Below are 23097 nucleotides of genomic sequence, written 5' to 3' on the forward strand. Positions count from 1 at the left end.
ATATGCCAGCTGTTGCCAGCAGCTTCTCATCTGAGAGTTGTTCAAATCAACACATCAATCACTGACCAATATCTGCTGACAGCACATATGGCACAGAGAGTTACAGAGAGCAATGCTGGATGTAAGTTGCAGATATAGGTTTTATACATTCAACAGGTCGTGCAAATATAATGAAAAAAAAACACGACACAATACATAACTCTCGGCTCTCAAGCAACAGAAGAGGTAGCTTCTTCAGTTGTGAGAATATACTATACTATAGCAAGTAAAATATACTGCATATGGAGTGAAAGTTGACCCAAGATAACGGGAAAGGAATGTTTCTGCAATAACAAAACACTTGCTTAACAGTATCCTGCTATCTTCATTAAGAGTACAGAGGAGGGTCTGAGCAAGAAAAGAAGAGACAAGGGAGCAAGAGGAGATGGATGGTAGTGGCCTCAGCTTATGGGGTTTGAAGCTTTCCTGTGAGCCTTCAGCAGGAAGTAAGCAGAATGACAGAGAAAAGAAGAATAAGTTAAAGTAAAAAAAAAACCTTAACTACTTGTAATCACTTAAAAAAAAAGCACACACAAGACATTTTCAATCCTTCTGTCCAGGTGCAAGCACGCATGTGCTGTCTTTTTAACTCCCCAGGATCTTTTGTGTGCCTGCGGTCGAAAGGGAGATCCACTCAAGGTGGGAAGAAAGAAACACCTCATCCTTGACCATTTGATTAACAGCTGTCCTCTGTGCCAAAAAATCTGACCCCCCACATGCTGCCCTCCCTACCCTGAACTCTCCAACTGCCTCCTGAAAGAGCAGGTCTGTGTCACACACTTCTAGGGTTACTTTGCTGATCAGACTAGAGAAGAGAGCAGAAAGACAAGAAATCCACAGAGACATCAGAAGGAAGGGAGAGAGCAGTGGGAAGATTAGGAAAGAAATGGACTAAGAAGGAACAGAGAAAAGGGGACAGCAAATCTCAACAAAGAGACAGGAAGTGTGATTCACCATTGCCAAAAAAAATTGGGGCAGATGCTCAGCGCTGAGGTGGGTTCAGATTAGCATTGACAGTGTCTAATTAGCATTTTATATTGTGTGTTTTTTTTAAATAGATGACAGTAGATTGTAATGGATTTGCTCAAATTCAAAAATCTATTTTCACTTGCATCATACATTATTTTACTGCTGACCAAGAGTTACAGTTTATTTCTAAATTCCCAATTACGATCAGTTTCCACTCGTTTTTACATTCGATTTTTTAAAAATCTGCACGCTTTTCGGACTAATAATTTAAATTAAAGGTTATGGTTGAAATGTGAATGTCATTTGCGAACAAATTCAAATCAAGCTGATAGGACGGAAATAAACTGCACAAAGCACCTTAAGTTTTCAACTAACGGGACATTGGCTAAATGTTGATTCTGTCTGCTGATGACCTGATCTTCATGTTGTACGAGCGCTTGAATCCTGACATGGGTGCGGTCAGTCACCCTGCACATTGCCGGGAAGCCAAATGTGTCATCCCATCTCTTCTTTCTCTTGTTTAGACAGAAAACTCCACACCAGTGTTTATCAGTGGGGTAAAGGAGACTGAGACATGATGAGTGATGCAGCTTCCCACTACCTTATCGACATGGATTCACCAGTAACAGAGAAGAAAGATCTTGCTGCATAAAAACGTGGTCCTTCGCTGTGAAGGGGCTGGAAGACCACAGACGCTGATAGTAGAGCAACTAGACTGTAAACAGCTGGACAAATGATAAATTGTTTTCTGGTCATGAAACACTAATTTACTTCACGGATTGCCATTAATGTTACCATGCTGCACTTCAGCTACAGTTAGAGATATATTAACTGTTTTAAACTTAAGATCGTTGCTTAGGTATTTTTGCAGCTGATAAGCTATTTTTAAGGAATTTCTTAAAGTGCCACTTAAGAATGAAAAATCTTTTTGCTCTTTGGCTGCTCCTACAATTGTGGGATATAACTGCTGAAAAAAAAAAACCTCTGTCTGAGCCCCGCACAGCTATACACACAAATTTATTGTCGTGCTTTAGAGGCCGACGAAAGAAGCTCCAAAAATGTCAAGAGATTAGTTAATGTGACGTTGCAGGAACGCCTTTGAAGGCAAAACAAAGTCATGACGGACAGGAAAACAAGGTTGGAGTGTGATATCTCAGGCCCGAGATCCCAATCTCACGTTTTTTTCCTTCATTCCATTTGAATTTTAAATTAAGATTAGGGATTGAAAAAAAGCTAACTAGAAATGTCTTATCCCTTTCTTGTTTTAACTGTTGGCATATGGGGACAGATATATATTGTATAACAAACCACCATAGAGCAAACCAGTGAAACAGATGAATCAGAACATTTTAGCTAACAAAAAACTATTCCAATACAAATTTGAAGCCTTACTGACACTGCAATGTAACCACTGTTATTCAGCACCATCAATTAAACTAAAAATTGGTGAAACATTTGTCATTCTTGAAAGTTAAACTTTACTTTAAAGTTCACAGGGACCTCCTATGACGCACTAAGCGCCTCTCCTCAATCTGATGTCTTTCCTTGCTGTGTATATTACACTATTGCTTTAATTAACTTAGTGCTTTTAATTTCCTTCACATAGCAGGTATCTACGGCCTATAGTTTTGTGTTTGTTTACATCTCTATGCTGTCCTGTCAAAGGGGAGTTCTTCCTTTAAACTCTTATCTGCTGTCTACCCCTCTATCCTCGTGGCGGGGATTGAACCGAATTGAGCAGTTGATGCAATCTGTTTCTTAGCTGGACAACTTTTTAACTAACTAATTAACTGAATTAAACTGTATTGAATTGGAATTAACCAGACTGCAATTAATTGGAGTTGAATTTAACTTGTTCACTTCCTCTGTGATGTGCCCTGAAATGTATTGTTAGGTGGTGCTATATAAATAAAAGTAAATTAATTGTAAAAACTTCAAAATGACATAATTAAGTCTATTAACACAAAAAGAGATCAAAACGAATGGTAGCTGGAACCAATCACTGACAGGGAATCAGTGTCTAATCTTATCAGTGTAAGACAAACACACTACTTTACACCCAACCCAACCCAAGCAGAACATCAATTTAAGACATCAATCAACTATTGTTATGATTTGGGAACCGGTCAACCAAGTAGTGTGATTATTATGCCTTTCTGCTGGGTTTCTAACATGCAAAACAGCTGCCTGGACTATAAAAGATGAAAAACAGCTCAGGTGGCACACTAAAAGGGCTCCAGGACAGCAGGGGATTATCCTGTGGAGTACTAACTCCCCCGGCACTCCAGCTCACTACTTCTTCCCAACGGGGACCAATGCTCGATGTAACATCCTGCTAACCTATAAACAAACAATGCAATCAACTGAAGTCAGGCTGAAAATCCTCCAGTGCCACTTAAAGAGGTCAAGAGGCATACACCAGTCATCATTTTTAGCTGTGCCTGTGACAGATATATGACGGGCCTAGCTTGGCTGCACTGCAACTGGAACTAGCAGTCCAACCACTTGATTCTTTTTCACGGCATTTTTTCTCCAGGTAGCCTAAACCTATCAAATAAAAAGAACACAACAACAAGATGAGAAATGTCATATGGAAAATGATGTATTTAGCTGGATGAGCATCTCAGCCTAACTCTTTGTACAGCCTGTTTCTTGTTATTCACCTTGAGAAATGACAATAAAGAAAAAAAGCTGTTAATAATGATGATAATGATAGAATAGGCTGATAGATATATATTCTGTATGTGTGTGGGTTTATCAGACTCAATCCTGTGTGGCTGCCCTCCTTTCCCCTGTCGTAGAGCAGCAACAGCAACAAGTAAGAATCAAATATTGATCTGGCTCAGTTAATGACCAACTATGAATGATTTGTTGCATTCCTCTGATATAATGCCACTGCAGTATATACACGTCCTTTCATCATTATTCGAAACAATACACACAGTCATGTGAATACATGCACAAGAATCTGCCTGTCTCCTGCGAAACAAAACAAAAGCCACATCATTCAATCTATTTAAGATTTATTTCAACATTTGGGGGAAAGCACCGTTCTCTCAGGGATCTCAGACATTTTTTTCAAATGGGTACACTGCAAACACAGTGATTTCACATGCGATTTGTCCTGCATGTCCAGCCAGCATTTTGGGACACACAGACCTCAGCTTCAAAGAGCGAGAGGAAATACCATGCCCTTCCTGTCACTCCCAGTCAGAAGCAAATGACGTTGTCTCGATGTGATGAGAGATTATGCATTAGAAAAAGAATAGAGTTGAGAAAAAGTATGAGCTAAGTCAGACAGAAGTAGATACAAATGTACAAATCTGATACATTATTACTGCTTACTAAAGTTCAGGAAACAGTGGGTGGTCTGACTATGATAACTCAAAGCCAATCCATTGTATTTTAAACTTCGGTTTACATCATTTTCATGCCCTTCAATCGGTCAGGACAATGGACTTTTTGTTCAGCCTGGAAGCAGATTTAACTTTAAGGGATTCCCCTGCTGTGCTGTCTGACAGCAACACAGACATCACTTTATCCCATGTCCACACTCTCCTATCAATGTTTAACCACCTTTTGTTTTTCTTCCTCCCCTTTACTGGCTCCTGAATTTTAAAATAAAAGTTTTACTAGTAGCGTGGGTAGAGGTAACACATCAGAACTACTATATTCTACTTTGAGTTGCCACGTGATCAGCCAGAAACAGGCGGATGATAAGAAATAGGTCAGACAGACTAAAAGCAATCATGCAACTGTTGATAACTTGCACTGCTTTTGAACTCTGAACTCATACTAGAGAAAAATGGATCGTGTCGAAACACAGCACGTTTTAGCTCACATTCTATCATGAAAATGAATTCAAACTGAAGTTTTCATTATGTGTGTGAGGGAATCAGAACAACTTGAGGGTGCAGAGCATACGTGGCACAACCCTCGAACACAGACATGCCCTTACTTGACTTCTTAATCTTCAGTTTCCTGCCCTCCCCTTCGTATCTCGGAATAAAAACTTCACGCCGCTGTGATTCCTCCCCTTGCTTTGCCTCTGCTTCCCCTCTGTGTATCACACTACAGCAGCTTTATGTCTTCTCACCACAGCTCCCTGGCCCATAGCCCCCCCACTCCTGCTGTTTCCACTGGGGCAGTGCACAAAAACGGTGCTTGGCACGATCCCAACAACTGGGGCCCACATACCTCCCAATCTCTAGATTAAATAGCACCAGTCTCTGAAGTCTTTCCAGGGGCTAATAGCTTTTGTTGCTGGGAATAATCCACACATCCTCTCCCACATCCTGGGGATCCGCTGGCCTGTTGTGAACCCCGCCTTTGCTCTCTTAATTTCTCTCTCTCATCTCTGTCTTAATCTGCGTTTCAATTTTGGTTGACCTCCCAGTCTTCCTATAGTGCAGCCCTGTGGTTAAGCACAAGGGCATCCAGAGCTAAACCACCAGTGTTGAGGGGAGGATGCAGTTGAGTTAACGCTGGCTTCAGAACTATGCACTGTTTTGTAGGGAGTCAGTGCAGGTGCTGTCTGAAGCTTAATGAATGTCCTAAATCTCCTCTCTGTCAACTGCAGCTAAGTGGAGCATGGGCAGCTAAGAAAGAAGGATAAGTGACTGGGAGTTATCCTCATAAGGAAAAGAAAACATCCGTCAGAGCAGCCTTGATGTCAGCACTTGAAGTATATTCAAAATAAATACAGCAGAGAGGGATATTTTCAAAAGACCGGGAACATTTTTTTTAGATAGATCAAAGAACATTTGAGAACGCGCTCCAGACTAAGACCCGCTCGTCGCCCTCTGTTGTTCAAAATATCTCTGATATAAACCACTCTTGGCCATGACGTCAGAAATTTATGCAGGATACATATTCAGGTATGAGCTCATATCCTGCCAGGGCTACTTTTCTCCAGGGAGACCAACAAGGGGAAGGAGGAAGGCAGACAGAGAGAGAGCAAGACTGCGATTGCACACTGGGATGTTGCTTTTTTAGTTACATTTTAAAAAAGCAAGAGATTGATGGCCTTATTTTACAATTTCCAACTCTAATCTAATTTACAAAGCTAGCAGTTAGTAAACATATAGTATACCATGTAGTTCCATCCACAAGAACACGGTATGCAAAGGCTACAGGAAAGAAGAAGACGCGATTGACCAAATATAGAAGTGCAGGGGACAGAGAATGATGGCAATTGGGACTTGAAGATTGAGGGATATTAAAGGAGCAAAGAGAAGGTGGAGGGTTTGGAAAAGAGAGACAGAGGCAGGACACAAACAGATGCAATTTTTAGGACAGAATGATGACAAAGCAAGGGAGAGAATGGGTGAACGGAAAATCAAGAGAAGAGAATCCTTTTTAGACCATGAAGCAAACATCCTGTGGTTTTGCACCTACACATTGGCCTCCACTCCTTTACCAAAGGTTCACAAAAACACACCCACATGTGAATCATAGAGCCAACGGGCCACCTGAAATTCACCTGAAAAAATGTATAACAAGTGGCCAATTGTCTGACTCGCTGAGTCAATCCGCTTATCCCATTTTCTAGTTTGTGCACACCAGCTCATCTGCACGTCTTAGTCCATCTCACCAGAGATGCAAGCGCAGGAGGTGAGGATGGACACGAGGAGAGGAGTCAAGCCAACAAGAATTTAATTAAATAAGACATCCTTGCTTTGGTGCCGTCATTTTAGACCAACTTCAACTAAATATGATGTCTGCATCTGGAAGCACATAGAAATAATCTAAACATTGTTTTGCTGTAGCAGTGTTCTGTTACTGCTGCATCTATTCATTTCTGAAGAAACAGTGCCGTAAACATCAGTGGCGCGTCCCTGCGAAGTGAAATCTAAGTCTTGTCCTGTCCCAAACAAAAATTAGTCGACTTGAGAAACAGTAGTCTACAATGAGCGCTGTTATGACTAATCGATTATTCGTTCACATCCCCACTGTAAGTGGTGTCCAGGTCACAGTCAGGAGGCTGGAGGACAGAAATGCGAAGTGGTTCGAGACTGTTAGGAGGGGTTAAATAGGACCTGTGAGAGAAGGTGTAGAATAATCATGGTTTTATTATGGGATAATGAAGCAAGACAGGGATGGTGTGTGGACAAATCTGGGGTTGCTGAAGATTTATCAATCTGCTAGAGTTCATTTATAACTTATTTTGGCTTTATCCTAACCCTGCTGGTCAATTTTAATGTTATAATTCTTGCTGAGCAAAATATAAAAGTGGCAACAGTCACTCTCAAATTCACCACTGAAAAAAAAACGTTTCTTTTTGTAAGTACCGGGGACATGCTAAAAGGTCAGAAGCCTCAAAGTTCAGTGTTGAAAGTAGTAATATTGGGAAAAGAGGGGCAATGACAGGCAACTGAGCATAGTTAAGAAGGAGTTCTGGTTGGAATCCTTAATTTAGAGAGAATTTCAATGAGAAGCATCTCTACAAAGCAGATTGAGACAGAGTGAGGGGGTTTTGAAATGTGAAGGATGTCATTAATCATGCAACCCAGAGCACTTCAGCCGAAAAACCAAAGCAGAAACAGCAGGATAAAGTCGAAAAACAAGTGCTTGATTGTGGCTCCTAATACCAGAGAAATCTATTTATTAACAGCAGATAGAATGACACATATATAATGATAATAAGAATGTGTTACTGAACAATTTCCCTTTTAGTTAAGTGGCACTGCTCTCAGTTTTTTTCAGATACATCAGACCCAAGTTTTAGAAGAAAAAAATATTATTCACCAACTAGGAAAAATATAGTTAAAAGCTCGTGTATAATTAGGAGCATGAGCAGTTATGAGTCAAATATTCAGGAGTTGGCAAAGGCCACAGCAGAGAGTGAATATTTGACTTGAATGTAAATTAATCAGACAACTAGATATATACATAAAAAAAAATTATTCCTAAGATTATTTTGCATGTCCTGAGTACAAAGGTGACTGTTTAAATTACCAACTGACGGAACAATATGACAGTGTTGTGCAGATATCTTTTTATAGTGCTTATTGTAAGCCTTACAAGAAAAATACCCTTAAAGTTCTCTTCCATATAGCTTGAAATTGCCTAAGCAATCACTGCTTGTTTTCTCTTTCACTGTACACATTCAAATCAAAGGCAGAATTGTCATTACCTGGCCATGCCAAGGCTGGAAAACCCTGCTGGGACCATAAGAACATCAAGGCGGGGAAAGGGATGCACCCCCAGAACAGCATGAGCTGCAGCCAAACATCGAGGCAACAGTGTGAGGACTCCAGTCTGCAAAAACAGAGTTTCACAAAACATTTCACAATTCCCTTCAATTTGAAATGTGCATATATATATGGATATAATATAGTTTATGAGTGTATGCTTTGCTCTTCCACATAAATCTACCACTTACTATTCTTGAAGACATTTTTTTTTTAACTTAACAAGCAAAGACGTTTGATATGATAAATTGTTCCAGTGTATACATTTAGAGAACAAAAAAAGTAGCCCAAAAAATGTAGCCCTCATAGGAATAGTGTTTTTGGTTGAAAACCTCTGGCATACTGACACAGCCATTAAACATGCTAACTGTCTCATCTAATCTTATAAAATATAATCAGCTGAAGTCTCTGTGGCTCGTTGTCAGAACTCCACCTGGGCCTTGTGCAGCAGGCATTCAGGGCTAAATACACGATGTGGAATCACCCGCTGGGACCATGCCGACCGCTCAGTAAACCGACAAGGGTAGTCGCCATGGGAACAAGAGATGCTGTCATCTACCATGCCTGAATAATTAGTTAGAGAGAGCTCCTCATCCTCGAGGGAAGAGTGACAGAATGCAGAATCTGAGCTGGTGGTCTTCTCTGTGCAGCTGTAGATTAAAAAGGGGAAGACAAATTTAATCGAAGGTCAAAAAACGATGATTTAATTCATTTCATTATTGAAATTATGTACAAATCTTGAGACAATGTGCAGTCCGTCTTTACTAAGTATGGAAATGACAGCAATGGAAATGTGGATTATATACAGTGCATCACAAAGGCCACAAGTATCCCAAAATATCAGATCATGCAATCTCCTTCATATAATCTAATATCCAACCCTAACTCCACCCTCATCATCTGAACTGTTCCAAAGATGCCAGGCGACAGCCAAGTTTCCTTCCAGCCACTCACTGAAAATAAAGACCTTCCTTGTACCGTAGTTGGAGATTCATGGGCTTTGGTTGGGCTGCTGCTGAAGGGAAACCATGAGGGGAGGAGGAGGATTACTGGAAACCACTGGCAGACCTGCCAACCTCCTGGCCATTGGAGAGGGAGACCCCGGCCCAACCCTGCCCTGCCTACAATGAAGTGGTCCTCTGTAATGTTCCGACCTACACTTTATTTTCTGTTCTCCAGGAAAAAAAAAAAGCACTGGCTATACTTTTCTTTCCAAAGATAATTTCTGCTGGCCAGTGGAACCAGTGTACTATGGAGCGAGGTGTAACGCATTTGTCATAAAAAGCCAACTGCACTCTGAACTCTGTCTATTACCCTAGCTTCAACTGAGCCATTTTTTGGAATGGTAAAAGGAAAGTTTCCCCATGGAATGTTGAAGGGCCAGACTTGGGTTAATAACAGTCTAGAGAGGAGGAGGTCCAACAAGAAGAAAAGGACACAGGAAAACTAATAACATACCTGCCAGTCTGGAGTGGAAAGTCCTTTGCTGCTTCAGTAGAGGAGCTTCCAAGTGCAGACACAAGCTCAGCCTCGGTACATTTCCCATACTCAACCTTGAGTTTGTCTTTCTTGCCAGAGTAAGACCCGTCCCCAACGTCTTTTTCCAATGATGGAAGACTTTCCATTGTGACTTGGTGCCAGTGGCCCACTGCCAAAGTGAAGGTGGACGCAGGCATGGGCATTGTGACGTAGTAATTCCAGATTAAAAAATCTAAACAGCGAGAAATTAAGGAAATATCAGGAAAAGTCAAACTGATGTATTCATCTCTCAAAAACTTGCAAAAAGCTATTCAAATCTTGAATGCCAATCAAAAAATATCCAAATGTATGAGTTATCAAATCTTCAGTTAGACTTCCATCAACATTTTCTGCAGTACTAATCTGATCCATCCCTGAATCTAGTGTTACAGCAATGATCTATTTCCCATTTTTTCAGGCTCGGACAAGAAGATGACGCTATCATTTTTACAGTAATCCAACACTAACAGCTCTGACTGGTATGGGATAAAAAGATGTCAACACTGTGGCTATCTGATGTGCTGAAATAACCTGACACGTGAACAGAGCTTTCAGAAGTCTGAAACTGGGCAACATAAAGACTTTCTTGTTAAATACCTACGCCAATATGATACCAAAGTTCAGCTTCAAATAGGAAATTTGACTTTTGTCAGTGCTCTGCATGTTTCTACAAGCTCCTTTTATTAATTTGAAAAAACATAAGCCTGATCTCATAAATGCATTAGGGGTCAACGCTGTCTTAAAAGCACTTTATTTCCTTTAGACTAATTTGCTTTAAGTGTTGAGTTATGACAAACACCCAAATTTGCAATTCCATTAAATGTACTTTAATTTTTGAGCAATTAGTTATGCCACATGTTCCAGTGAAGAGTTTGACTATACAGGGTGTAACATGCTGCACAAAACAAGAGGTAGATTTCTGCTTTTGCTTTTTAAGGTTATAATACTAACATCTACTAGAATTCTACTCGGTGTTGAAGCTTTAAAACAGCTTACGTGAGTCCCCATCCTCAGTAGGAACAGCCTGCTCTTCCCCACTCATCAAAACCACACACCGACTGGGGGCCCGCACGGTTGCCTGCCATGTTGACATGGCAACAGGCGGCTCCTGGCAAGGGAAGAGGGCTCGGTTGTTGATGGGAGAACCTGCAGTGTAAACACACACCCTGGAAGGGTAAACAATGGTAAATCATAAACAATCCTGTGTTCAAAAGCCCTACCAAACACACACACACACAAGTAAAGGACACCTCCACTCTGAACACAGCAAAATATCCTTGGGTGTGTTTTTGCAAATTATTAATCAGAATATTCTAATGTGATTTGAGCAGCAGAAAACAAAGTTTTCCAGTTTTAAAAACTGTAACAGGGAGTCAAACAGTATAACATGCATCCTGTGACTAACCTATTGTCCTGGTCCTTGGTCCACCTCACAGAGCCCCCAGATGGTCTTGTCTTGTAGCAGATCCTAATAACACGGGGGAATTCCTCAGGTGATGTGACTCCTGTCTTCCTCACCTGCAGACTCCACTGGTCTCTGTGAAAATGCAGTGAGCCGCCATCTTCAACACCAGGGGCACGGCTACACAGCGCAAAGAACTGGCGCTTCTGATTCCACTGAGTAGAGGGCATGGAGAAAAGCTTCTGAATAAAGGCTGCTTGTTGGTTTGCTGAGATGATCTCTGACTGTTCAGAAGCAGCTTCTGGTAGGAGGCCCAACATGGCTGACACGGAGGCAACGTCAACCTCCTCCACCTTTGATACATCAAGGTCACAGCAGTCCAGTATTAAGGTGAAATCACTCCCACTGGTGGTGTGCCACAAATGTGAGGACTGAATGTTGCTGGTGACAGCTGCAGTTTGGAATTCACACACAGCCTTTAATTCAGATGCGTCTCTTTCTTTAACATCATACATCTTCTCCTTCTTTGCTTCAGGCCTCCCACATCCTGCTGCACCTTCCTCCATTGTATTCACCTCCTGAAATCTAGATCCATCCTGACTCCCATCAGCCTCAACATCCTTAACACCCTCATCGGTTCCAGGTCCAATGTCATCGTCAGCCTTAGTCCTAACTCCAGAGCAAGGTTCCAGGAACAGGACAATATGACCGCCCATGAGCCTGCTATCGAAAAGAACCGTCAGGTCCAACGCGTAATGTCTTACAAGTATGTGGTTAGTATTGGCTCGGAGCGGAAGGTCATCTGCGTCAGGGTTTACCGTCCCGTCTGGCTCCATGTCACACCGTAGAAATCAAGGTTGAGCAGAGGATTTCTAAATCAGGAGTTACTGTAAGAGCACAATTTAAATGTTTATCTCTTGTTTAGGGTAAAGTTTGCATTTACCATAGTGTGTGTATGACTGTGAATGTTCCAGACAAAGCTACCAGTTGATATTTGCACAAGTTAACTTGGGCTGAGACACTTAATTCTGTTCATGTGCACTGTCATGAAGCCAAATCTGTCAGGGTCTGCTCAAAATCAGCTCAAACTTAAGTGTCAAACCCCATCTGGTCACACATTCCACTAATGTTTCCAAACAGGAAAACTATTGCATGAGCCCATTTTGATCAGTGTTAATGAGGCAGTATTAACAAAACACCTCAGCCCAGTGAAAGAAACTATCTTTGTGCAGTACATCAAAGCTTTCATGAGTATGAGAGATGTTGCTGTCACAGTCCCTGTATTTAGACTGCTGATGGCATGTAGACAGCTTGGCAGATGTGTAATTACCATTTACAGCAGAAACTGACAGAGGTTATTTGGTTAAAATATATTTGAAAGGAAAAAGTACAGCAAGTACAGAAACAGGAAAAAGTAGAAATAGAAACATGCCATTACTTTGATGTAAGTGTAATATATTGTGGTATGTAAGCCACACCAGTAGTGAACAAATAATTCAAGCACTTGAACAACATTATGATGCGAAGGGTTTAGACAGAGCTGCAAGTGTTACATTTATTTTTTGTGCTTAATCACAAACCAGTGTGGAAGCAGGGATTATCTATGGCCTTAGCATCGTGACTCTTGTTTTATATCATCACTGAAGTGGCATGGGGAGATTCGTAAACTGAAGTGCCAGCTGATGAGAGCCCCCCGGCTTTATAACAGTCGTGAATTCGGACAAACTCTATCAGTAAAAATGCTCAGTGTTGAAATGCCGGTGAAGCGATGCTGTCAAAAATCTCCAGATTCACTTAAGCTAACCGTGTGCTGAAAAATAATGTAAAAAAAACATACCGCAGACACGTACTCGTTTGACTTGAATTATGTCTAAACCGAGTTGTGATCGTCGTGCCGAAGTCCTGTAGTGATGTCGTCACATTTACGCGACGGTAGCAGCTTGTAGTTCCTCATCAATAATAGTTTCCCCGCCCGTAATCTTAATGTTTTTTATTATATTTTCTTGCTTAAATATTACGCTGTACGCACTATTATTGTTACAGTGAATGTGCTGCTTAAAGGAAAGACATCTGAAGACAATTGAAAATATAATCTGAGGATGTTGTTTCCGGAAATAAAGTTATGTTTTACTTTAAATAAGACGTTGCTTACATTTGCGTTTGAAAGTACAACCGAAAATGAAGAAGATCAATCAAAAAGTCAACAGATTTTTTTTTAATCATGCTGTAGCACACTTGTGAAAGCTTCACTCACTTTTTCTGAACTATTATACAATTAACCTGTTGAAAAGTTGAATACAAAAAAAGGATATTAAAAAAAGTTTCACCTCAACTAACTTCAGTGATAAAATGCTGCTTTTGCATTAATACATGAGCAAAACTAATCTAATGGTATAAGAGTAACAGGATCCACTCTTGTACAGAGTATCCCCATTTAGTTTGCCTTTAGTACTTGAGATGCAATAACGTGATGCTACAAATTTATACAAGTGTAATTTGCCGTATCAAATAATTCATGGTGAATCATTCATCCCCCACAACAGTATAGTAAAGAAGAGACATATGACACGAAAAAGAGTACATTCATTTTCAGACAGGAATAAAATAATAGCCAACCAGTGGTGACAGTGTGCATATATTAAGTTTTATTCAGGTTTTTCAACAGCGTTGTCTGCATGACAAGTAAACGTTCCACATTTCATTAAAACACAAAAGGTATGAAAGAATTTCCACCAAAATATCTCATTACACCATCTTGCATAATGTTTCAAAAATAGGTATGCATTTGAATGAGCACTCACATTTGATACATATGCTGCATAATGTTTTTATTTCAATAAACCATTCTCAAAACATTCAGCAGCAAATAAATACCAAGAAAAAATATTCAAATGAGCATTATTAATGTATAAAAAATTAATTCCCATTTTCTAAACAATTTTGTGCATTTACATGACTGACATACAGTAGGTTCTGCAACATAACACCAAATGGATGAGCCACTCAAAAAATCTGGTCGTCTTTATTTATCCCCTAAAATGCACTCTGAAACAAGAGATGAACATAATTTGCTTTGCAAAGCACAGCTGTGTGGAGTGACTTTTCAGTTAATCAGGAAGGAATTACATTTAAGTGGCTTTTACAAACGGCTGCTGAAACAACTGGAAAAGACTGTCGCAGTATGAATCCAACCTACTGAAATGTCCAATCTATGTCATTATTGCTGTCATTGATCTAAAAATAAATGTCCATAACACCGAATGCAAAATACTTTCTATACCCTTTTGAACATCTTGGTCATTTTTTGATGGGATATCGCTACTATATACAAAAGTGTGGATTTGATCGGCTTTTTATGAGTAATTTATTGTCTCAGAAGGGCCTTTCGGCCACCTGTGAAATAGTTTAAGTCTTCTATTAGCGACAAAGCCTGTCTAACATTATTATGCTGTCTAACATTAAAACGACAAGAGTGAACACAGGAAATTGTACCCATTTCTCCAGTGCATAGATCCTTGCTCTTGATGCTCTGACATGTCATGCATAAATGCCCAGGGTAGAATTTCAAAGGCTTTTCAACACAAACAGGATTATCGATCATCACTGAGAAAAAAAAGTGAGTTCAATATGGCACTACAAGCCTCTACCCTAAACAGCATTTCAACAAACACACATTCATTCATACGTTTGTACACTATATACATCAAGACACAAGTCCGATTGTCACTCATACAAGCTCAGTGCCTGTAAGAAGTACAAAGAACTTCTGTCCAGCTCATAGGAAATGTTTGCAGCATTATTAGGACTTTAAGATTTTACAGTGAAATGCTTAATAATCTACACGTTGCCCTTAATTTTTGTGTTCACTTTCCTTTTGCCTCCTTCAGTTTTGTGGGATTCCACAAAACCGAGTCCTCCATTCTGGACACTGCATCAGCGCAGAGGATTTCAGAGGTTTCAACAGCAGTTCTCTTCATCTTTTCCTCATTTGTGTGACAATTTCCCTTTTCTCTCTCTGTAAAACTTTCAGACAAGCAGTGGCATCTCAGGAGTTTTCCTCTTGAGGTCTGCGAAAGCTTAGGCGTTTGAAGGAATCTCTGAAGAGGAGAGAAATACAACAAAAGGACTGATGATGAGGAGGAAGTGAAGCAAACACAGCAAGGGACAAAAAAGCTTACATCTCACAAATTATAGTGCCAGATTTAAAACGTGCCCTCACCCCATCCGCCCATTTCCAAAACATGACAAAAGGTCCATCAGAGGCAGATGTTTTTATACCTGACTGGCCACCAAGCTTCTTTGTTGTTTCACCATTACCCAGATGTTAGACATGGTCATGATTCAGATATCAGTTATTTAAAAACAAACAAAAAAATAATAAAAAAATCCAAAAAGGACAGAACAATATTTCCTTAAAAGCTATTCTATTGATTAAACCCATCAAAACAAATATCTGCTCATCAAGTGTTTTTCCTTTTGTTAAAATAATCACAGTATGCCTTAAAAATTACTTAGAGTTAACTTTTCACCTTTGCTGCATACACTAATTGAAAATCAATGCATATTCAAAATAGACCCCATTACAGAGATCATTTACATTATGACATTGCTCATGCTGATTAAGTTATCAATAGTTGTAGAGGTGACCAGGACAACGTCATTGGACTTCAAATCAGTTCCACTTTTCCCACTTTCCTTGTGATTTTGAGCGAGGATTTTTCACCACAGTCCCTCATATCAAAACAGCATTGGCAGTTTGACTCGGTGGCTCGGTTTACCTGTTCTCCAGTCGAGGCCTGATGATTGGCTTATAGAGCTCAGGAATCTTTCTCTCCAGCATAGGCCTCAGGTTCTCTCTCAGACGGTTGTAGTTCTTCTTCAGCTCCTGCTGGTACTCTTTCTGGTCCGATGTGATGAGGTGCTTATTCTTCTCAACTGCCTCGCCACATCTACAAGACAGACAGCAGAGCAAAGTGACAGCAGTTATAAAAGGAAAAACATCATTTCTTTGCATGAGATGACAAATTGTAGTTCACTTCACTCCTCCACCTTTCTTTGACACAATAACCTTCATGTTAAGTGGAGCATCAACAGCGATTATGGGCAAACCAATTTATTTGTAATTCCGTCTCTCTCCTCAAGTCTTCAGAAATCCCTGCAACATTCCACGCTGTCAACATCCAGTTACTACTTGACATTCATTTGAGTCTTTTGCACACCAGATCTCTAAATTAGTTTCCAGTTTATTAGACTGTAGGGAATCTTTATGTGCCGACTGGAGTTCTTCCAAGTACCTCTGCAAGAATGCGAGCTAGACTAGAAGTGACAAACAGCACAGTTAAAATAGCAACGGAGGTGAAATAACTAGCTGTTAAAAATCCCGGTCTGCCTTATGTACAGGAAACAGCACAATGCCTTGTTATAAAGGAAAGCACCAAAAGATCTGAGCTGAGCTGAGCTAAGCAGAGGGCCACTGTGGTTATTGCTCACAGTACAGTATCACGACATGTGTCAGGGCCAACATATAGAGCAGCCTGCTGGAAATCAGACAAGGGGCTGATTACAAACACATGTCTGAGTTTATCTCCTAGCTTTTAATGAGAGTAATATGGAAACTGCAGTCATGTGTAGCACTATACAGAAAAATGCACAAGGGAACAAGCAGTAATGACAGTAGAGTCAAATAACATATACTGATATTTTGCTGTCTGAAAGCTTGCTTTGATAGTTTTAGTATGCATCGTTATGATAAGAAATAACAATATTCCTCTTCCTTTTCCTATAAATCGACAAATCAAGATAGCTTTCTTTAGGAACAAAAATATGCTTGCCTTTTTTACAAAATCACTTACAGATTTTAGGAGGCAATTTTAAAATGAAGTTGCTCTACTGAAGGCAAATAAAAATCTGGACAATGGTAAAATGGGACAATAGACTGTATGGAAAAGATGCACTTCTCTGGCTCCAACAGATTTCAGTTAAAAAGCATTCACATTTACTCAATACATTTTCCTATTTATGGTGATTTTAGCTTAATTGAATTCTTATGATCAGTGTGCTGGTGGTCATTTAGACTATAATTCCATAATGAAATGGATAAGAGGCCTTAATAGATATATTTTTATTCTATCAAGCATAATCCTTCATAATCATTATATTTTACCAGAAATTGTACCCTCTTGCGCTAAAAAGACTTGGGCGGCAATACCTAAATTACTACCTCTAGGCCTCAAAACGTTAGTTTACGGAACATCACTGTGGCTACGTCCACTTCTTTTATATGTATACTGTATTATATATATAATTAAGTTAGTCTAGACAACAGCAACACCAAAGCTTGCAAGCATTTCTTTTACTAAATTTTAACCTCTAAGATTCTACATTTTGGAACTACCATCAAAGCACAAGTTTGAACTAATAATAGCTTTTGAGCCACATTAAGCAGCACAAAGAAAATCGCTTTGACTTGTTAAGCGAAATTAAGGATGAGATGAAGAAGAAATGTTTGTTTTTTTTCCATGGTTATAGAAAAATACATTTCTTTGCTTTAAATTTTCTTGAAATTTTCAAATGATGATATATTCTAGGAATCTGCCATTTCAACTCAGTTAAATTATAACTAGAAGGCCACACAACATTTTAAGAGGCATACATTTTACACAGTTTTGTCTGATAGCATTGAAGCAAGTAAAGCACAGCCCACGGCATAGATTTATAAAATTTTCGTAAAGTTCTCATTATTTATTTTATTTTTTCAGGATTCCACTGTTAAGAAGATTGGCATACAAAGAAACCTTTGTCACACTGCTTAAATTTAGCAGAAAAAAAAAGTCAACTCTTCTGAGATTACAGTAAATATTTGCCAACCTTCTTGTAGCAATCAAGGCAGCTGGAATGTGACAGGAGGGTTACAAAATGAAAACCACTTTTTGGAGGCAAATGACACATGCCCAGGAGATGTGTGCGCACACAGACACATTGCCACGAAAATAGAAATGTTTGGATTGTGTTTTTGCAAATTCCAAAATATGAAACCTTTGCCAACGGCAAGCTTATGAGAAAAACTTTGTGATAACATGAGGGAAAAATATCTTTTTACTGCAAGACAGAAAATGCTGCTGTATTCCTGAAGTGACGGTGGGTAAATCACCCATACACCTACTTTAGTTTCTTTAATTGTGTTCTAGTAATTATCACCTGCATTCCTGCATATTGAATGATACTCTGCTTAAAGAGCAGATTTCAGTCTGTCATTCACATTTCTCTGAGGTGCACTTTTATCTTCCACCAAGTTAAGGCTAACAAAGATACTGCCTTTCTTTATCAGAAAATCTCTTTGAAGGATTGTTCTTCACTTCCACCTGCTGAGCCAGTGCCATCCACAGCTAACGATAAAGAGAATCACAAATGCAAATTCAAGATAACTAGCTGGTGAGCTCAACACTCATTACTCACCATAAAGTTTTTTTTAATAACATTTTCATTGTGCTTTTTTTTCCCCGGTTTTTGCCAGACTCTGGAGCATCGTGTGTCACCAGGCGGTGATCCTTTGATCGTATCTTACCTCATTATAAACTCCTTGAAACACAGCCGTAGTTTATTGTGGTGACGGAAGAGCTTTGGATCCGCTGGGATCTCATTCAGGAAGACCTGGGCCACCTCCAATGGGCCCTACAACAGGAGGGGAGGGGGGAACGAAGAGGGCAAACACAAAGAGACAGAGTTAGAGAGAGGAAGAAAGAGAAAGCAAAAACAGAGCGGAGGAAGGAAAGTGAGGAAGTGTTTCAGAGCATATGAACAAAAGAAGGGATGAGAATGTTCCCTCATTCACAAACGGGGGAAATGACTTGCAAACTGAATGTCTAATGCAGCTAGGGGCCAAGACACTGAACTAGAGCATGAGGAAGAGATCAGCTCAGAGAAGGAGACATGGGTAGCCTCCTGAATGTCACAGCTAATCCTGCAAACACCCGCCATTTGGCTCCCATTTACCCAGTATGAGATCTTGTTATCCTAACTTATATTCATCATAAAACCACAGCAAGCTTGCACAATGCCTGCATCACGACAGGCACAGTTAAACAGTGCTGATTAGAGTCCTAAATGTATTGAGCCTGGGCTTCAGTTCTTGGTTTGAGCTGTGGACCCACACACAGAAAACCAGCCTCCTGTGCTGATTACAGTCAAGAGTTATATGTTTACGAAGCTGCTGAGCATTAGCGTTATGTATACAGCCATCAAGTCAGAGCGAGGGACCTGTCAGATTAGACGCTGGAAGATAAAGCATAGGGGGAAGGAGTGGAATTGCTAAAGCTAGCTTTGTCATTTCTCCAACATTCGCCATGCAGGCAGAACCTGGAAGCTATCAGATCAAAGAGACCTCCGGTTCAGCACGCAATGCAGAGGAGACATGAAAGGAAGAGCGACCGTGAATTGACGGCCTAACTGAATCAGGGGGAGAGCAAAGGCAAGATTAGGGTTATGGATAAGGTGAAGGCTTTGATGTGTGATCACTGTCTTGTCTCCCACCTGCATGCTGTAACCATAATGAAAACTGTAAATGTTATAAAATAAGCAGACATAAACCATTGTCTTAAGCATATTAAAACAGAACAGTGATGTTCAAAAGTACATTGTGTCATTTAAGGAGAACAGCCATTATTCGGTGAAGTGTGAGGAAAGGGATGATTTCAGCTACAACGGCACAAAGTGCCTTCATTTCATAAAAAACATACTATGCTCTTTACCTGGTTAACCGTGGTTCCCACCGAGCCTTGTAGCAGCATCTGTAACATCTTAGCGTCTGGTAGTTCTCTATGTGTGGCAACTGCAAGCTCCCTTGTCTTTTTCTGCATGTCCTCTATGGCCACCTCAATAGGAGTAAGATCAAACTGGAAAAGAGGTAAGAGTGTCCAAATTTATTGCTGCAATCATCGAGCAACTTCTGAAATGTTAAAATACTGCTGAATGTTCCACATCATATATTTAGGACTGACCTCTTCTTTCTGGATGACGTTGAGGCGAGTCTTGATGTAGGGGAAGGCATGCATGGTGGTCAGGATGGTCTTCCTCTTGTACTGCTCGTTGAGTTCACCCCGGGGCCGTCCGCTCTTGGTGAAAGGTGTGGTGTACATGAAGCGCCGCAAGTTGAAGTTTTTCTCAAAGTTTGTCAGACGGTCTTTCATCTCGTAGTCGTCAAAGAAGGGCTCCACATATGTGATCTGGATGTATGCCTGGAGAGAGGTGGCGGTGATTCATTTATTCAAAAACTGTCATGAAACCAGGTTCTCACAGAAAAAAAAAAAAAAGAATTACACAACGTAATTTACAATTACATTTCCGTTTATACAATAAAGCGCTTCTTATTCTCACAGCCTCAGCCAGCAGGAGGTGAGAGGTCACTGCACTGTGTACACAAACTATCCTGGAGTGATTTTGCATTCTTACACGTTGGACTAATGGGTAAGAATGCACTTGTCCTGACACTTTTGTGTGTAAAATAAGTGTACGAATTAAAGAAGATTTTGATCATTTTGATGTTTGCAACATTAGAACAACTTACAGCACTTACTTAACAGTACATTGATAATAATAGAAAAGATTAATAGGGACTTCATGTCAAGCTGTTTTAAATCTTGCACTCCAGTTATAGTAACCTGACTCATGAAAAAATAAAAAGATCTTCTTTAAGCCCATTAGGCAGCAATTATTTAAAAGAAGACGTTACATATGACCTTAAAACACCTCATAAAATAGCACTCAATGCCAAACTCTATGTGGAAGCCTTTTTAACCAAAGAGGGTGTATTATTTAATGGAGGAAAAGCTGTGTGCTCGTTTCCGACAGAGACATGCTTGAGCACTCGCATTCATGTTCGTGCACGGAGCAACCTGGTGTATGTAAATTAGGAAAGAAATTTGAGGCACAGAAATGGAGAGAAGATGTGCACTCTGGTAAGATCATCATTACACCATTACCTCTTCACTTAGACAATAGACGGTTGTTGTATTGAGGTTTAAAATGTTGTATAATGGAACTTTAAGGGCCTGTTCCCAAAAAAGAAAAGGATACGAGGAAGACTTTGCTTGTGAATAACAGCCTATAATTTTTCTGTGTAGAAGATCTGAAAACATACTGCAGTAATACTAAGTAGTATATTTTGATGCCGACTCTCCCTTACACACACACACACACACACACACCCTTGGACCATATGACTACCTTCATTGCCAAATAGGTATATTAACAATGGATCAATTTAACTGTCCCATTCATCTCTGTATTTTCATAGTGAACACTAATGTACAACGAAGGCGCATTAGTCCCACCTTGAAACTGACTGCGTGAAAAGGGCCAAAGACTACAGCAGGTAAATTATGGGCATGGGTAAAAAATACAGGCAATACTTGTTTGTTGTACAACAAAACTGTGGATTTAGTCTTTCAATTAGTAGTTGTATATAAAAATGCTTCCATTCCCATTAATCGGCATTTAAAACAAATACTTAATGTTGCGTAGGTCGAAGTATATGTAAAGAATATGTGATTCTGCTGTCTGGAAACAGAAATGGTAAGAATGCAAACTGTTGTGCAATTGTAGCCAAGCAACTATAATATGCTATCTCACTGGACAGTTGGTATGATGGAGTACATAACATGCCTATGTTACGACTCAAGGAGATTGTTCATAACACGTGCCCCCATTTTTGTAGTTTTTTTGTAATTTTTTTGTAATTTTGTAGTTGTAGACTGTAGTTTTACACTGTAGGTGTGCAGGGAGTAAAAAGCCTGAGCTTCCTTCTCCCACGGGATGCTATTACCTCATTATCTGAAACGCTGCCCATGTTTGACATCAACATACAACACTTTATACCAATATAGCATAATATATGACAGGAAACATGTGGCGAGACATTACAGCTGCCTACCTTATTGGGGTTGAGCTGTTTTCTGTCCACCGGTGTAGAGTCCTTAATCATTATCAGTGTGTCATCTCCAAAACACTGACTGTAGAAGTTCTAGGAGTGGGAAAAATTGTGTCATTGCCTTACTGTACTGCTCATACTGCACTTTCTGTGTATAAATCAAACATGATGTATACATATTCTAGCAATGTTATTGTTACTGTTCAAGTTAACCCCTTTAGAGGGAAATGTTCAAAGAATGCAGCTGATTTACTGGTTTTATAAACACGTAATACTGACATCACATGGCACTGATTCTCCTTGCAGGCATGAAAATGATTTCTTTAGGTTCTTCTAAAACTCACAAAAACCAGATGTATAATTGCAATCCTTGCAGTCATTCCCTTCACTCAAAGTCTCTCTGTCATTATCAGATTCCAGCAGTCCAGCCGAGCAGCATCTTCCTCTTTTACTACACCGCAACTTCGCATTCATTCACAACATGCAAGTATGTCCGTGCACACACGCTTTCATCTTTCGTACCTCCAGCCTGTGTGATATCTCAGGCAGATGTGTGATCCCGGGCTCCTTGTAAATAAATTCCCGTTCATCCAGGTCGCCGAACTTGGCCCCGTAAAAACCCACACGGAAATAGGTTCCAAACATCCTCTTATGGCCCTGAAGGAAAACAAAAAGAAGATTCTATTTCAGACTCTAATCAGATTTACACCGGCGACATGTTTTTCTCATTATGTAAATAGCATTTTATGGGTTCTTTTATTGTGAAGAACACTTTTTTTTTTTTGTTTGGAAAACTCAATACACTTGTAAACAACTGGAAAAAATTTGCTCTTAATGTTCAGCCATATAACTGAAAGTCTTTTTTCAGGTTTCTCAGGTTTTTAACTATATGATTCTTTATATGTTTCACATACTCGTACAAGCATTAATGAACAAAGATGTTTAGTGATCCTGGTGATTCTTAAATAGCTTTTCAGCTTAAAAAAAAAACCTGTTTCTAGATGATAATCAATGGTCCTTCTTGTGTCTACTTTAAGATTAATTGAATGAAT

The 23097-nt window shown here is 39.8% G+C and overlaps 2 protein-coding genes across 4 annotated transcripts in view; both read right to left on the reverse strand.

Annotated features, from left to right (window-relative positions):
- The window catches only part of aopep (aminopeptidase O (putative)), a 69032-nt gene extending 55996 nt beyond the window's left edge, over window positions 1-13036 (reverse strand). The window contains exons 1-6 of the mRNA XM_072387741.1: window positions 12959-13036; window positions 11125-12008; window positions 10716-10885; window positions 9660-9912; window positions 8635-8851; window positions 8144-8268 (exon numbers count right to left, since the gene is read on the reverse strand). Coding sequence (XP_072243842.1) covers window positions 8144-8268; window positions 8635-8851; window positions 9660-9912; window positions 10716-10885; window positions 11125-11957 — 1598 coding nt within the window. The 5' untranslated portion in view covers window positions 11958-12008; window positions 12959-13036. The remainder of the gene's footprint in view (window positions 1-8143; window positions 8269-8634; window positions 8852-9659; window positions 9913-10715; window positions 10886-11124; window positions 12009-12958) is intronic.
- A 707-nt stretch (window positions 13037-13743) lies between these two features.
- dock8 (dedicator of cytokinesis 8) overlaps window positions 13744-23097 on the reverse strand; it is a 52444-nt gene continuing 43090 nt past the window's right edge. For all 3 annotated transcript variants that reach the window (XM_072387743.1, XM_072387742.1, XM_072387744.1), the window contains 7 exons: window positions 22568-22702; window positions 22049-22138; window positions 20118-20354; window positions 19869-20012; window positions 18686-18792; window positions 15900-16070; window positions 13744-15218 (listed from right to left, as the gene is read on the reverse strand). In XM_072387743.1, coding sequence (XP_072243844.1) covers window positions 15167-15218; window positions 15900-16070; window positions 18686-18792; window positions 19869-20012; window positions 20118-20354; window positions 22049-22138; window positions 22568-22702 — 936 coding nt within the window. In that variant the 3' untranslated portion in view covers window positions 13744-15166. The remainder of the gene's footprint in view (window positions 15219-15899; window positions 16071-18685; window positions 18793-19868; window positions 20013-20117; window positions 20355-22048; window positions 22139-22567; window positions 22703-23097) is intronic.

Source organism: Leuresthes tenuis, unplaced genomic scaffold, assembly GCF_036924035.1.
Source record: "Leuresthes tenuis unplaced genomic scaffold, fLeuTen1.0.hap1 SCAF_6, whole genome shotgun sequence".
NCBI classification, from domain to species: Eukaryota; Metazoa; Chordata; class Actinopteri; order Atheriniformes; family Atherinopsidae; genus Leuresthes; species Leuresthes tenuis.